This window comes from Astyanax mexicanus, chromosome 8, assembly GCF_023375975.1.
Source record: "Astyanax mexicanus isolate ESR-SI-001 chromosome 8, AstMex3_surface, whole genome shotgun sequence".
NCBI classification, from domain to species: Eukaryota; Metazoa; Chordata; class Actinopteri; order Characiformes; family Acestrorhamphidae; genus Astyanax; species Astyanax mexicanus.
In genome coordinates, this window is record NC_064415.1 from 11105797 (window position 1) to 11120877 (window position 15081).

Here is a 15081-nt window from a genome sequence, read left to right on the forward strand (position 1 = left end):
AAAAAAAACACATTTATGCCAGTTCACAATGAATTATGGGAGGAGAAACGTTTATTGGACCAGAGGAAGGTCTGCTCACATGATATTAAGCAATGGGAAGAAGGGTAAGGGTCAAGGTCCTAAACTGGATAAAGTGTGGGAGGATATTTTGGGACAAAACTTAAATAAAACATTTAAAACACACCTGTATTCAGACAAACTCCGCCTCTTAAACCAGTATTGGGTGGTAGTCAATAGTAGTAGCTTCTAAAAAAAATGACAATATTACAACTCCAATACATACAACACAGTACCAGCCAATCCTAGTACAGGAGATGAGGCACTATAGCCAATCACAGCGCAGGAGGTGGGACAGTAGTCTCGAGCCTCAGTGCAGGAAGTGTGCTGATATGAGCAGGAGGAGTGTATGGCACTGTTTACAGGTCTTTGGCTCTCTGTCCATGATAGGTAATAAAAGCCACCCCAGCGGGGGCTGGACGGCCCTCCACCTGGCCAGTTACTTTGGGCAGAAAGAAGTTGTTGAGGAACTGCTGAAGGTAAGAGAGTCACAGAGATCACAACAAAACAGTAACAGGACATTCCAGTGAACATACTGCTGTAGATCTAGTGCTGTAGTAGCTTACTGTTACTGTTGTACTTGTATCTGGATCAGCATGCTCTTATTTATTTGTTTATTTACTTATTTATTTAATCAAATCAAATAAACAGAATTAAGTTTATCTAATCAGTCCTTTATTAAAGGAAATTAGGTGAGCTGCTGGTAAAACTGCAATAATGCATTTAGTGTACTAAATGCACTGCAAATAATCCAACTTTAAATTACTATTTTTATCACATATTTTCATCTTTGATTAAGAAAATGTCTAAGAAACAACATGTATAAAACAAATATGTTAAGTTGAATCAGCTAGAAAACATTTGCAGACATTTTGTTGCGCAAACAAAAAGGGATCTGAGTGGTCCAGCAGTCTAAAGCACTATGTGTTGTGACATCACTACTGATGGGATATATATATATATATATATATATATATATATATATATATATATATATATTATCTAATCATATGAGTGTTTCTCTATTACGATTACAATTTTTATTTCTTACATTGTTTACATTTACATTTCCTTTACATTTAATTTATATTATTTACTTTTTAATGAATATTAAGCAGCCCCCTTTAACCTTACAGCAGCTTTTATATATATTTGTATATATTTTATATATATTTATATAACACGGTACAAACATAATGTTCATATGAAAATTTAATGTATTTAAGTTAAGGAAAAGTGTCAAATATGTAAATCACTGCCACATAAAATAGTTCTTTACAGGCTTTTAACAGAAGCAAATGTATATCTACTGAGATTTAAAAAAAATTTATTCAGTAATTAAAATTAATTTAATATAGGTCATATAAAAAATACACCTTCACCTTATAACCTTACACAACATTTCTTTTAATTTTCACAAGATTTCTATTAAAAACAACAAATAAGTGAAAAATAAAATGCATGGTTGAATCTGGTTTGTGTGATATTGCATGTCCTGTGATTCATCTATTGCACATATATGTTGTTTCAAAATAGCCATGCAGAAATAGGGTGGGCAACGTGTCAGAGGGTGGTAGCAGTAGGTGGTCTGTGGGCGTGTAACAGTGATCAATCTGCAGCAGTGTGGAGTCACATGTGGAGCAAAAAACCTACAGCAAAAATAATTGCATCCACAGTCAGTGCAGGAGACCATACACACATACAGCTCTGGAAAAAAATAAGAGACCACTTCAAAATTACGAGTTTCTTTGTTTTTACCAAATTGAAAACCTCTGGAATATAATAAAGGGGAAGATGGATGATCACAAGCCATCAAAACAAGCTGAACTGCTTGAAATTTTTGCACCAGGAGTAAAGGCATAAAGTTATCCAAAAGCAGTGTGTAAGACTGGTGGAGGAGAACATGCCAAGATGCATGAAAACTCATTTTCTGCAAATAAATGCTCTAAATGACCATATTTTTATTTGGAATTTGGGAGAAATGATGTCCGTAGTTTGTAGAATAAAACAACAATGTTCAATTTACCCAAACATAAACCTATAAATAGTAAAATCGGAGAAAATGATTCAGAAACTGAAGTGGTATCTTATTTTTTTATTATGTATATTTAGTATCTTAAGTTATTTATTGTGACTGTTGTGATGTATTGTTTCTCTTGTGATTTGAAGAAAGAAGTTGAGGTGAACATCCAGAATGATCTGGGGGACACGCCTCTCCACCTTGCGGCCCTGTCAGGGAGAAAGGTAAGGCTTTATATCTCTTTTCAGCCTCTCTCTCTGAATCTCTCTATTCTATTTAAATCCTTTTTTCTTCTTTTTTTGAATTTCAGGAGGTTGTTCTGCTGCTCTTGCGGTATGGAGCCTGTGCCACCGTAATCAACGGAGCTGCTCAGACCCCTAGGGCTGTCACAGAAGATGATGAAATCATTACTATGCTGGAAGGTGGGCACTTTGGGGAGGGGGGGAGAGGGTATGCGTGGCCTAGATTGCATTCTGTGCATTGGTTTTACCTTCTTTTTCATCTCTCATCCAGCTTCAGAGAGGAGAGAGAGCAGGAAGATGGAGGAAAAACTTCTGGGAGCAGCGCAAGAGGGAGACTCCACCACCGTGGCTCAGCTGGTCAGTTTCAGTTTTCTGACAGTGTGATGAGACTGTATGTACAGACCCTTGTCCAGATGCTTGTCCAGCATTTCTTATGAAATCAAGGTTATAATAGAATTGGCCAATTTGCACCTATATAATTATAGCTTTTACACTTTTGGGAAGACTTTCCACTAGAGAGGAAGTTAAATATTTTGGCCAAAACCAAACAGAATTAAACATCTGACCTAAATATATATATTTGTGTTGATTTTCAAACAAAAGGCAATTACAAAGCTACAATTTGTAAGTACAAGTTGTAATATTCCACTCTTCTAATAATGAATTTATTTCAGGAGGCCAATTTTAGAAATAGATTTACCTCAAGAATGCAGTTTTAGGCATACATTTACCACAGCAGTGCAATTCTAATCATAGATTTACCTCTGTAGTACCATTTTAGGCATATGTTTACCACAGCAATGCAATTCTAATCATGGATTTACCTCAGTAGTACAATTGTTAGTCATACAATTACCACAGCAGTGCAGTTTTAATCATGGATTTACCTCAGTAGTACAATTTTTAGTCACACAATTACCACAGCAGTGCAATTCTAATCATGGATTTATCTCAGGAAGGCAGTTTTAGGCATACATTTACCACAGCAGTGCAATTCTATTCATGGATTTACCTCTGTAGTACAATTTTATCTATAGATTTACCTCAGGATTGCAATTCTAATCATGGATTTACCTCAGTAGTACAATTTTAGGCATGCATTTACCACAGCATTGCAATGGTAATCATGGATTTACCTCAGTAGCACAATTTTTAGTCATACAATTACCACAGCATTACAATTCCAATCGTGGATTTACCTCAGTAGTACCATTTTAGGCATACATTTACCTCAGCAGTGCATATCAAATTTACCTAGAAAAAGTGTAATTTTCATCATGAATGATTAACATTAGCAGTTTTCCAATCTAATCATGGAGTGTATTTCTAACCAGCAGTGCAATTCTTGACTGATATTCAGTTCATCCCTACTTTACACAAAATTGCATTTACATTTGTGTGAGAATTTGATTGCAGTTAGCCATGAAAACATTAGGAAAGTCAGATTTTGAGTTTAGATTATTAGAGCAATGATTAGAGTGTTTTTTTTCTATGGGTACACCTTAAAGTAGCATTCACTAAATTATGAATTAGAAGATATCTATATACTTTATACCATAGTTAGAAAATTTATGATCAGATTATGCTTGTTTTTTTCTCAATCCTCCTTTCAGTTCTGTAAGTTGAGGCCTCCAGATATCCACTGCAAGGACCCAGACGGAAACACGGCACTGCACATAGCGTCCTGCAGGGGGCACAGTCGCTGTGTGGATGAGCTGCTGAGGAATGGAGCCAGTCCTGCTGCCAAGAACAAGCGTGGTACAGTATAACACACCTCTGGAGTGACTTCATCATACCTGAGCAGTAATCATACACAACTGGTTTTATGGAATGAAATACAACTGGTTGGTTTGTTTAGTTCACTGTAAGCCCGAGGCTTTTCGTCTTGCTTATTGCATGGTGAAAGTTTACAGTACTTACAGTCTTCTTGTAAATGATCTACCTATAAATATTTTTACCTGGGGAAGTTAATTGTTGAAGGGAATACCACACATGTGTCTGACACATTATATTAATAAAGAAATTTGGTCTGAAACATATTTTATATCTGTGTAATCTGTGCAGATATGTACATGCAAGGTCTTTTCATTACATGTAAAATCAAATCTGAAATAATTTGCAGTATACAGTACATTTGTATTAAATACATTTTGTGTCCTGGATATTACACAGCTGCTGTGAATCAGCCACTGACTAAATTATTTACCGTATATTATCAATTTCTTTGCCCTTAAAATCTGTTTATGCCGCAATGTAAAGTTGCAAAAAGAATTGATTCTAAACATTTAAACATATAAGTGGACAATAGACAGATGTGGCAAATTTAGGCTCAGAAAGTAAAATAACTGAATGAACAGCTCCGTTTAGCACAAACCTACAGGAGCAATGTAGAGGTATTGGAAAACAAAACGTAAATAGGAATTATTCATTTATGGGCCTGAATTTGTCACAAATTTGGAACAATATTATGGAATTTATACTAGATTGTCATGCTGGACAGGACAGGACAAATACGATTTTTAATAAAAGTATTTTTTTTAGTATTTTATTAATAAAAGTAGCAATACAGGGGATAGTCAAAACGTTCAGGGTCAGTACAAGTATACTGTAAAGAAGAGTAAAAATACCGTAAATGAGATTCAGTCCAAAGGTCATACACGAGCAGGGTATATCGGAGAGTAGGCAAAAACAAGGTCGGAAAAACAAAACAAGATCATACATGAGAGGAAAACACAGGCAATGAAGAAAAAGCTTTGTATGAGGTAAACCGACAGTACTCAGCGAAGTGTGTGTGGAAGGAAGATGTATATATATATATGGGTGTAAAAAGACAACATTTAGGTGATTGATTTCCTTGAGGTGCGTGCAGAGACATGTGATCATGTGAGGGAGTGATGTGAGTATGTTGCATTCTGGGTATCGTAGTCCAGAGATGGACTGGAGATTGCAGGTAGAGCTGAGTGTGGGAGAGACAGGAGCGCTTTCAGTGCCATGCGTGTGGAGACACAGTGTGTTACAGTATATTCTAGAACAAAATAAGTAAAATCACATACAACAAGTACAAATTATTGTTATTTAAAAAAAAAAAGAAAAACAATTATAGAAAGGCATAGACAGGGGTTGTTAAAAGCATTAAAAAGCACACAAACCTTCTAAGGATTCATATAAAATCCCTCAAGAAAGACTCTGGCAGATAAGATGTTTTTTTAAAGTGCTACATCATCACTGCATATCTGGTGGCGTTTAAAGTGTTTAAAGTGTTTTAAAAAAAGTATTTGAGGGTATTTTAATTTATATAAGGACGTCTGCAGACACCCTCATGGTAACTTCAGTAATAATCTTATATGCTTCATTACAGGCCAGTCTGCACTAGACCTTACTGAAGATGATGAAATTAGGAATCTTCTGGAAAGAAGTCAAGAAAAGGTAGAATGTGGTGTTTAGCCCAAATGTCATATTTTCTGCTTTTTATACACTGCCTGGGCACCTTTAGCTTTGATTGCAGCACACATTCACTGTGACATCGTTTCAATAAGCTTCTGCAATGTCACAAGATTTATTTCAATCCAGTGTTGCTGGATTAATTTTTCACCAAGATCTTGCAGCAGCATTGATGATGGTAGAGTCTGACCACTGCACAAAGCAGCTCTTCTCCATCCAGCACATCCCAAAGATTCTCAATGGGGTTAAGGTCTGGACTCTGTGGTGAACTCTCTCTCAATCCATGTGTGAAAATGATGATCTCATGCTCCCTGAACTCTGAACTCTTTCACAATTCCAGACCCATCAATCCTGACATTGTCATCTTGGAACATGCTCGTGTTCATCAGGGAAGAAAAAATCCATTGATGGAATAACCTGGTCTATTTTCAGTATATTCAGGTAGTCAGCTGACCTCATTCTTTCAGCACATACTGTTGCTGAACCTAAACCTGCAGACCAACTGCAGCATCAACCAACCCCACATCATTTACTTACATTACATTACATCCAGGTGAAGACTTTTTTATTTTGGCCAGGCAGTGTATAATATGATTTATACACAGTATAATACACAGATAACTTATTAAAATTAAAATACCAGGCTTATATACTTGATCTCTTTTTCTCCTCATAAGAGAGCAGCCAGCACAGCCAGAAGATATGAAGGAGTGTTGTGGAAGGTAAGGGCAGATCATGTTTTACAATCCCTCCATTTCTGATATACAGTATCAGTAAAAAGTTTATATCCTTAAAGATAAATGTGATACTTTGAAGAATCTAAAGTATAAAACAAATTATGTTTTTTTTTCATACTTTTTATTTACAGATTAATTCAGCATGTGTTCCCGTAGAGCTTTAATATAGTCTTCGATATTAAATTTGCAATGTAAAAAAAAAGAAAGAAAAAAGAAAAAAAAATGTCTGGCACTGTATGTAAATGTCTATGTCAATATAAAATGTATTTTTAATATACAGTATACTGACACAATGTTATGCTTACACAAATAAACATAATATTAGATACCTGCTGTTTAAAATAAACAGACATAAATTACACAGAACATCACCACCCACTGAAAAACATGTATCTCCAAAAATGTACTTTTTTAAATATTTTTTTTTTATTGTAAGTAAATTTAGGTCAATTCATCCTAATTTATTTCCACAGTTTACCTTTTTTATTTTTATTTTTTTTATTAGAAAGCAATGATAAATTCTGTTTAACTGATGCAATCTCAACACACTGAACATTGCTGGCTTTCCAGGAACCTCCCAGTTGCAACCACCAGATGGTGTCCAAGTGTTTTTTTTTTTTTAAAACATTTTTTAAATTTCACATAAACAATAAGCCTTGAGTTGGGTTCACCAGAGAGTTTTTGTTTTACTAAAATTGTAATACATTTTTGCCAAAGGTGCTTCTAATAATACATTGAGCAATGCTATAGAAACTATAAAAAAAAAAAAAAAAAAGAACCAAGCAATTTTAAAGAGTCTTTTCTGAACAAGTTGTCTGTTTCTTTAATCATTTTCAGAAGTCCAATTTCTTGGCCTGGGCTTCGGTTTGGGTGGTTCTGGAGGACGGGAACTTAAGCTGGTACTCAAAACAGTAAGTCCTCAGACTCCAGTGCTGTTTAAACACATCTCAGCTTCCTTTCTTGTTGTTACTGTTTACTACGTTTTTCCATATGACTTTTTTTACTTTTACATGAACTTTAATACATCAGAAAAGTATTATATCATAAAAACCCAACCCAATTCTAGAAAATAAAAACACAAAAATATTACAGTTCATACACTAATAATCAATTCACCATCAACCACTGTACACACCACATCCCTAACACACCATACAGTCTGAAACTTTAGCACATCGTTGATCAGTTTATAATATGAGAACTCCACATTTATGCGTGATTTGACCAGGGCTTTAAACAGCAACTCAGGGTCCGTTACACCTTCATCTCGAAGGTTATTACGCCTTGTGAGCCAGATCGCTAGCTTTGCTTGTCCAAATAGAAAGTTTTTCCATATGTGTCCCTTAATTGTTTCATGTCTTTAATATTAATCTACAATGTAGGAAATAAATTAGATAAATAAATTAATTAAATTCAGAAAATAAAGAAAAATACTGAATGAGAAGAAGTATCCAAACTTTTGACTGGCACTGTAACATGGATATCATAGAGTGAAATATTATAATCTAAACACTAATGTATGCAATTTTCACTAAAATATGTAAGCTCTTACAACACTTATTTAAAATTGATTGTTTAGTGTAGAAGAACACAGTAATTCAAAGGTTAAAATAATATCAGAAAAGTTAGCTGTGACATATTTTGGACATTTTGTGCATTTGTAATTTTTCATGAAAAAAAAAAGAAAAATTGCATATATAAAAAGCAATTCACCTTCACCGAAGGTGCTCCTGTCTCTCCCACCCTCAGCTTTTTATTTGTGATCTCCAGTCTTTGGACTACAATACCCAAAATGCACCACACACTGACATCACTCCCATTCACGATATCATGTGCCACAGAACATAGCACTACCAGGAAGCCAGTCACCTGAATATTGATTTCACCTGCTACACTCGCTATATATACACCCTCTCTTTACTTACTTCTTGACAAGTACTGTTGTTTTTTCCACTCTACAAAGCATTTATCCTATTGGCTATGTTAGCTCTTTAGTTAACAATCTTGTTTTTGTATTAACCGACTGTAATGTTTACCTGCCCTCCGATTTTACCTTGTTGTATATGGTGGCTGTGGACTGTTTCCTGTTAATGGTATGTTTACTTCCACTTGCTGCTGTTTACCGGTGTTGACCCCGATAGTTTCTGTCTAGCTATGTTGTTTTTTTTTTATTATTATTATTAGCGAAGTAGATCAGATTTTAATCAGAATCATATTAAGCATAGATCTTAAAATCCTAAAAGATCCTAAAAATTAGAAATTGCTGAGCCTCATAGTTTTTTATACACTGATTAAGAATGATTAATTATGATCTATAAGTATATTTTTAAGATTTTAGAGCATCATGAATGAATCTCATATTCAGTAATGATGATTACTTTATGTGTTTGTGTATATGTGTGTGTGTGTGTGTGTGTGTGGCAGGTCTGATGCTGAGTACAGTGATCTTAGACTGGGCTGTAAGCCTCTTATAGGGGCTCAGTGTGTGGTGAGTCGCAAAACACTGTAGTTCAGCAGTCTGTGTTTAAACCTAGTCCTGATCCCTCAGCAGCTGCTGTCTGATACTGAGTTAAACTGGATACTGTAACCAAATAAAAGTCTTATAATTCATAATCAGACACTACCAGATTCTGATATGCATACTGTACATTCAGATATTAAATAATTGCTATTTTTTGCTGCCTGATTAAAATTCTCTGGTTGTTTCTGGTTGAAAGGTGAAAGGCTGGGATAAATACTTCTTTACGCTCAAGTGTTGTGATGACAGCATTCATCACTTCAAGGTGTCCTTTAGCTGTGGTGAACCGGAGATCATCAGAAAAGTGAGTCATATGATCTGATCACTGATTTGTGCACCCCGTTCTTATAAGCATATCGTCGCTGTCCAATAAAAAACAAGTATCTCCAAAACAGCTACTTAACAGATGAGAAAAAAAACTTTCAATGGATTTCAATGTAAAAAGAGTTTATTTTAGGTCATTTTGAAGTATTTCTATTGGTCCGTTCATTAAGAAATTGTGTCACAGTGTAAGGGACAGTTTGTTTGATAAAATTATGTAGTACAAAAATCGAGAAAAATGGAGATACTTGTTTTTCATTGGACAACGACGATATATGTTTTTTTTTCTTTATTTTCATTATTTTCTATATAGTAGATTTATTATGAAGACATCAAAAATTTGAAGTACTATTAATACTGATACTTTAACATCTACAGTAGCAGTTAAAGGTATAGACACACTCTGATTAATATTTGTTCTTTATTTTTATTATTTACTACATTGTATATTAATATTGAAGACTTAAAACTATTAAGGAACACATATCGTCGCTGTCCAATGAAAAACATTTATCTCCAAAACAGCTGAGTTAAAATCTTCCTGAGTTAAATTGTTAGTATTGTTGTTTCTAAATGAATATGAACCTATTTGAGGTCTGAAAGCTCTGCATCTTTTTTTATTATTTCAGCTATTTATCATTTTCTGTAAATAAATGCTCTACATGACAATATTTTTATTTGAACATTTTGGGGAAATGTCAATAGTTTAAAAAATATGTAATGTTCATTTTTCTCTAACATTTACCTATAAAGTAGTGGTCTCTTAATTTTTCCAGAGCTGTATATAATATTCTATTATAGCAGCAAAAAATCTGAATGAAGTTATTCATATATCCACTGTCCATATGGATAGAAATGGCTGGACGCCATAGAGGAGCATTCAGCATGCAGAGCCCGCTGTGGCAAACCGGAAATCACCCGTGCCGAGGAAGAGGAGGCAGCTGAGGAGGAGCCGGCTCTGGGCGACGTGTCAGACTGCCTGCAGGTAGGATAAGCTTCTTCCTGCTCCGTCCCTTCATGGGGTTCAGGCTGTATGTTAAACACATGCTGCATTATGCCATTAGGAAGTGAAATATAGAACAGCTGCTGTATTTTTAGAGTTATTTTAATTGTCTTTTTGTGTGTTCATACCATGATAACCAATTCTGTGTTCCTGGTCAAAAATGACTCAATTATGCTCAATTATAGATAAGGGAAAATAAATCTCCTTTATAAAAGGTTTATAAGTAGTTTATACAGTTTATATAATTTATAAATGTTTTTAAAGCTGATATCTGTAAGGGAGAAATAGGTAAATTCCACCAAACATGTGGAAGAATAATTTTAAGCTGGGTGGGTGTGATGCGGTCTTCTTTCAGAGCGGATGAATCCGAATCCAGGTTATGTTCAGTCAGAGAGAGAGAGAGAGAGAGAGAGAGAGAGAGAGAGAGAGAGAGAGAGAGAGAGAGAGAGAGAGAGAGATAGAGAGAGAGAGAGAGAGAGAGAGAGAGAGAGAGAGAGAGAGAGAGAGAGAGAGAGAGAGAGAGCTCAGAAACTTCACTCCTTGGTTTTTTGGTTTTACTATGAGTGAATGAGCTACTGAGGTTTCCCCTTCTGAAGTCTCCAATGCTCCACCAGCTGCTCGCATTCAGTAAAACTGAGCTGGATCCTCTTTTAGAGGCTGTACGTGTGACGTAAGTACGTAAAGATGCGTGACGTGACCAGAAGAAGAACTCCTGTGAGAAGTGACCCGACACCCCAGTTTTTAGAATGAATATATTAGACTTAACAAAAATGGTCGTTCCAGCTCACTGGTACCATTAAACACAAATTTTTGTCCCTTCTCCACTCAGAAATGCTTCTGCTTTCAGTTTAGAAACAAAATAATATGGACTGTCGCTTTAAATAGGTTGTTAATACTTACAATCCATTTAAGTATGTACTCACAAACTTACAAAAACTGTTATTAAGCAGTTACAACACATAAAAGATAGGCCATTAGTGATTTTCACATTAATTTATCTTACTTTGTCTTTTTCATCAGTTAGTAACATATCTAATAAATTAATATAGAAAGTCAGTTAAGTCATTTAATATATTATATTACATTACATTACATTTGGCAGACGCTTTTGTCCAAAGCGACTTACAATATTGAAGTGCAAATAGAAGAGGTTAAGTACAAAAATAATAGAAGTTAAAAATAAAGCATCTATAGATAGGGCCTTAAGGAGGTCAGAGGGAAATAATGGGATAGAGGAGATAGATGGGATAGAGGAAATAATGGGATAGAGGATATGTTAATATACAACACAGTGGGCTCTATCGTACATCCTGCACAAGGCGCATTGCGATGCTCTTTGCTATCTTACACCACGTCAGCAGTCTATTTTCACGCCTTGTGCCCGTGCTGTTAAAATAGCGTTGGAGTTTAGAAATAAATTTACACTGATGAGCATGGTGGTCTGGAATTGAGGTGTGTTCAGGTAAATTTCTGGCATGTTTCTATCTTGGTGGTGGGAAATACACTTGGTGGTGCGCCACTGACTGATTAAAACCCTGACAACAGATTTTTACCTCAACAATAAACAGAATAAAGAATAAAATAACATTGCTGTTCCCTTAAATGAGCTGCTGGTGTATCTTCACAGTGTGAACGCGCAGGTCTGTATCCTCTGCAGAGACGCACAAAAAGTGCCACACTGTTAAGATACGATTGCGCCAAAGTCAGAGCTCACCTGCCTCTTAAAGGGAATGACAACTGGCACACTGATTGGTTTATTTCACTCATTCTGACTGATGGAAAATACAAAGAAAGATAAGCATTAAGAATGATGTGAGGTTTAACAGCTTACTACTGCTTATTGAGGTTTTTTAAAGTATTTACCACCTAATTATTTAACCATTAATAATTTATAGAGGAGCCTTATGGAACTGATGATTATAAATCCAAAATAATTAATTCATTTCATTTCTATGTACTTATAATAGTGTCACCCATTCTATTCTAATGACCAGTCATCTTTAACTGAAAATTGTAATGGTCAGATATTAATTTTTTGTGTTTAGATGCCCTGTGACGACCACATAATGGAAATTAACGATACTTTGATTAAATTAAATACATTTTCAGACAGAAAACCTAGAAAATAGTCAATAAATCAGTCAATTTGACCAGAACACAGCAGGGTAGTTATATTTAAGGTTACATTGAGACCTTTGTTCTTTGCTTCTTGGCTACAAATGATCTGTGCTCTCCACTCAGGCAGCTGAAAGCTTCCAGCTGAAGTTGGAGTCTCAGGTGGCCTCCTTTGTTTCTATGGTGAAGACTGAGGATAACAACAGTAAGATCCTCCTCTATTACAGCATGTCCCCTCACTCTGTTACCAAACAGCATCACACAACACCTTCACACCTTTATATCTACAGATCACAGCTCAGCTGTGTCATGTGCAGCAGAACTACTTAGATTTAATACAAACACTGTGTAATAATCAATTTTTTTAAGATTTATTCTGAATAAACACATTATAACTGGGGGTGTCATGATTCTCTAAATCCTCGACTCAATGTTGTTTCCAATTTTAGGGTCATAATTCGATTCGATTCTCGATTTTCTTTTTTTCTTTTTTTTTTTTTTTACAGCAGAGAGGCCTATGCCAGTTTTAGATTAGTCTATGGTCAGTCATTGGTTTGATTCATCAAATTTACAATATCTTATTTCAAAAGGTGGGCTTGATATAAGTGATGCAAAGTGATACAAGCGATCTGTAATACACCACATTAGGCACTAATGGTCAAATTTACTTTAAATAATTTAATTAAGATATATATGTAATGCCATCTAGTGGCTTTTTTTGGTAGCAGCAGTGTGCGCTATTAAAACAGCAATGTGCAACATAATAAAATAAATAATAAAAAAATACAGGAACAATCATGTACAAAATAATAGAACAATTAGAGCCATAACAAACTGAACTCTATCCTACTATAACAGTTAAACATATGACTTTAAGACTTTTTCAGTCCCTGAGAATGACAAGTCTTTTTCTTTAACAAACATATATTATTAACTTTATCTGAGAGAAAGATGCTCCTTAAGGTACCAAAACTATTAACATATTTGAGGCAAGACAAAACAACTGTTATTTTTATATTTTTTGTAAGTTTTTCTTCAAGAAGATGAGAATGTTCACATTCTCTGGAGAAAGGGCTGCTCTTTGAGCAGTCACAATGTCCACGGCGTCGGCTACAGTGTGCTGCGCTATTTGTGTAGCATGCGCGCGTGTTTGCGTAGCTTAGAGGGAGGGATTGTCGATCATCTTTTTGACTTCGAGGCTCGAGACCATGACATAATTTTGATCGATTTCGATAAAATATCGAAATCGTGACACCACTAATTATTACACATAAATACATGGTGGTTTAGTCATTAGTAGGTTACCCTCCCAGCACTGGGGTCTTGGGTTCAAGTCCCTCTCTGGGTGGAGTTTCCATGTTCTCCCTGTGTTTGGTTTTTGTCCAGGGACACTGGTTTTCTCCCACAGCCAAAAACATGGAGATCTGGTAAAGTTGATACACTAAAATGACCCAGAAAAAAAGGAATACTCTAAATTGATCTGTCTTTTATATGTGTGGTATGTATGTAATTCTGTGTGTGTGAAATTTATGTCCTTATATTTATAGAAAAGTGATATATAAGTGTAATTCATTCATTAATATAGAGGAATAGAGCTAATCTTTACTTTAAACCACGGTTTTGTACATTTTATGCACTTTTTTTTTTTGCTGTATTGTTTGTCCTGTCTGTAGTACTGCTTTTAGCTATTTTCATAAAAATATCAGGCTAAATAAATGTGTTCAAAAAATTTCTGTCCACCCTGTCTTCTTACGATAACCCAGCCCCTTTAAGAAAGTAACTTGTCCACCCTGTTGTGGTAAAATATCAAGATAATTAAAATAATTTTAAAAAATCTAAAATAAAAAAAGCAGAATAAGGTCACCATAAACAATCTAACACACTGTAAAAAATGTCCGTGAAAATTACAGTGAAAATAAACCGTAAAGCAAGAAGAAGCTTATTGTTGTAGAATAAACATTGAATTACCATAGATTAAAAAACTGTGAAAAATGTTAATTTAAATTGTTTTAACATGTGAAATATATGGTGAAAAGCTGAAATGGTGACAGCATTGGACAGTCATATTAAAAATAGCACATTACTGTATTATTCACGGTGTACAAACCTTAAATAAAAAACATGCCGTCAATTATATTTTTTACCATTTTAAGATGTGAAATATACACTGTAAAAAAAAAATCTTGTCAAATTTACGGTGAAAAACTGGCAGCTGTGGTTGCCATTTTTTCACCGTAAAAAATACAGTGATCTTGTAAATGGCTTCACGGTAAGGTATATTATCACTTGTAAAAACAACAGTTTGAAAATGCTGCCAGTATTTCACAGTAAAAGAAACAGTTGCAGTTACAGTTTAATTCTTGTCAACAGTAAATTTCATATTGATAAACCGTTTTGTTTACAGTATATTCTTGTGAAAAAAGTATATTACATTGTGAAAAGCAGGGCCTGAATGGGATGTAACGTAGCTGTCTATGGGGCGTGGCTATGTTAATTAGATGTTTAGTTCAGAGACATCACCATGATGTAGTTTCATAGCGGTTTTATCCACCTGCCTGGGTTTTACATTATGTGTATATAAGTGATTTCACTCTCCGAGCACATCTCTGTGCTGTAAGTGAGCAGTC

General features: G+C 34.9%; 1 protein-coding gene across 1 annotated transcript in view; it reads left to right on the plus strand.

Annotated features, from left to right (window-relative positions):
* The first annotated feature begins 377 nt into the window (after positions 1 to 377).
* Positions 378 to 15081, plus strand: part of LOC103030492 (oxysterol-binding protein-related protein 2) — an 86327-nt gene continuing 71623 nt past the window's right edge. The window contains exons 1-12 of the mRNA XM_049482783.1: positions 378 to 536; positions 2227 to 2301; positions 2388 to 2499; positions 2591 to 2676; positions 3933 to 4077; positions 5678 to 5745; positions 6438 to 6482; positions 7335 to 7408; positions 8922 to 8985; positions 9215 to 9319; positions 10190 to 10321; positions 12581 to 12659. Of these exons, the coding sequence (XP_049338740.1) occupies positions 390 to 536; positions 2227 to 2301; positions 2388 to 2499; positions 2591 to 2676; positions 3933 to 4077; positions 5678 to 5745; positions 6438 to 6482; positions 7335 to 7408; positions 8922 to 8985; positions 9215 to 9319; positions 10190 to 10321; positions 12581 to 12659 (1132 nt within the window). The 5' untranslated portion in view covers positions 378 to 389. The remainder of the gene's footprint in view (positions 537 to 2226; positions 2302 to 2387; positions 2500 to 2590; positions 2677 to 3932; positions 4078 to 5677; positions 5746 to 6437; positions 6483 to 7334; positions 7409 to 8921; positions 8986 to 9214; positions 9320 to 10189; positions 10322 to 12580; positions 12660 to 15081) is intronic.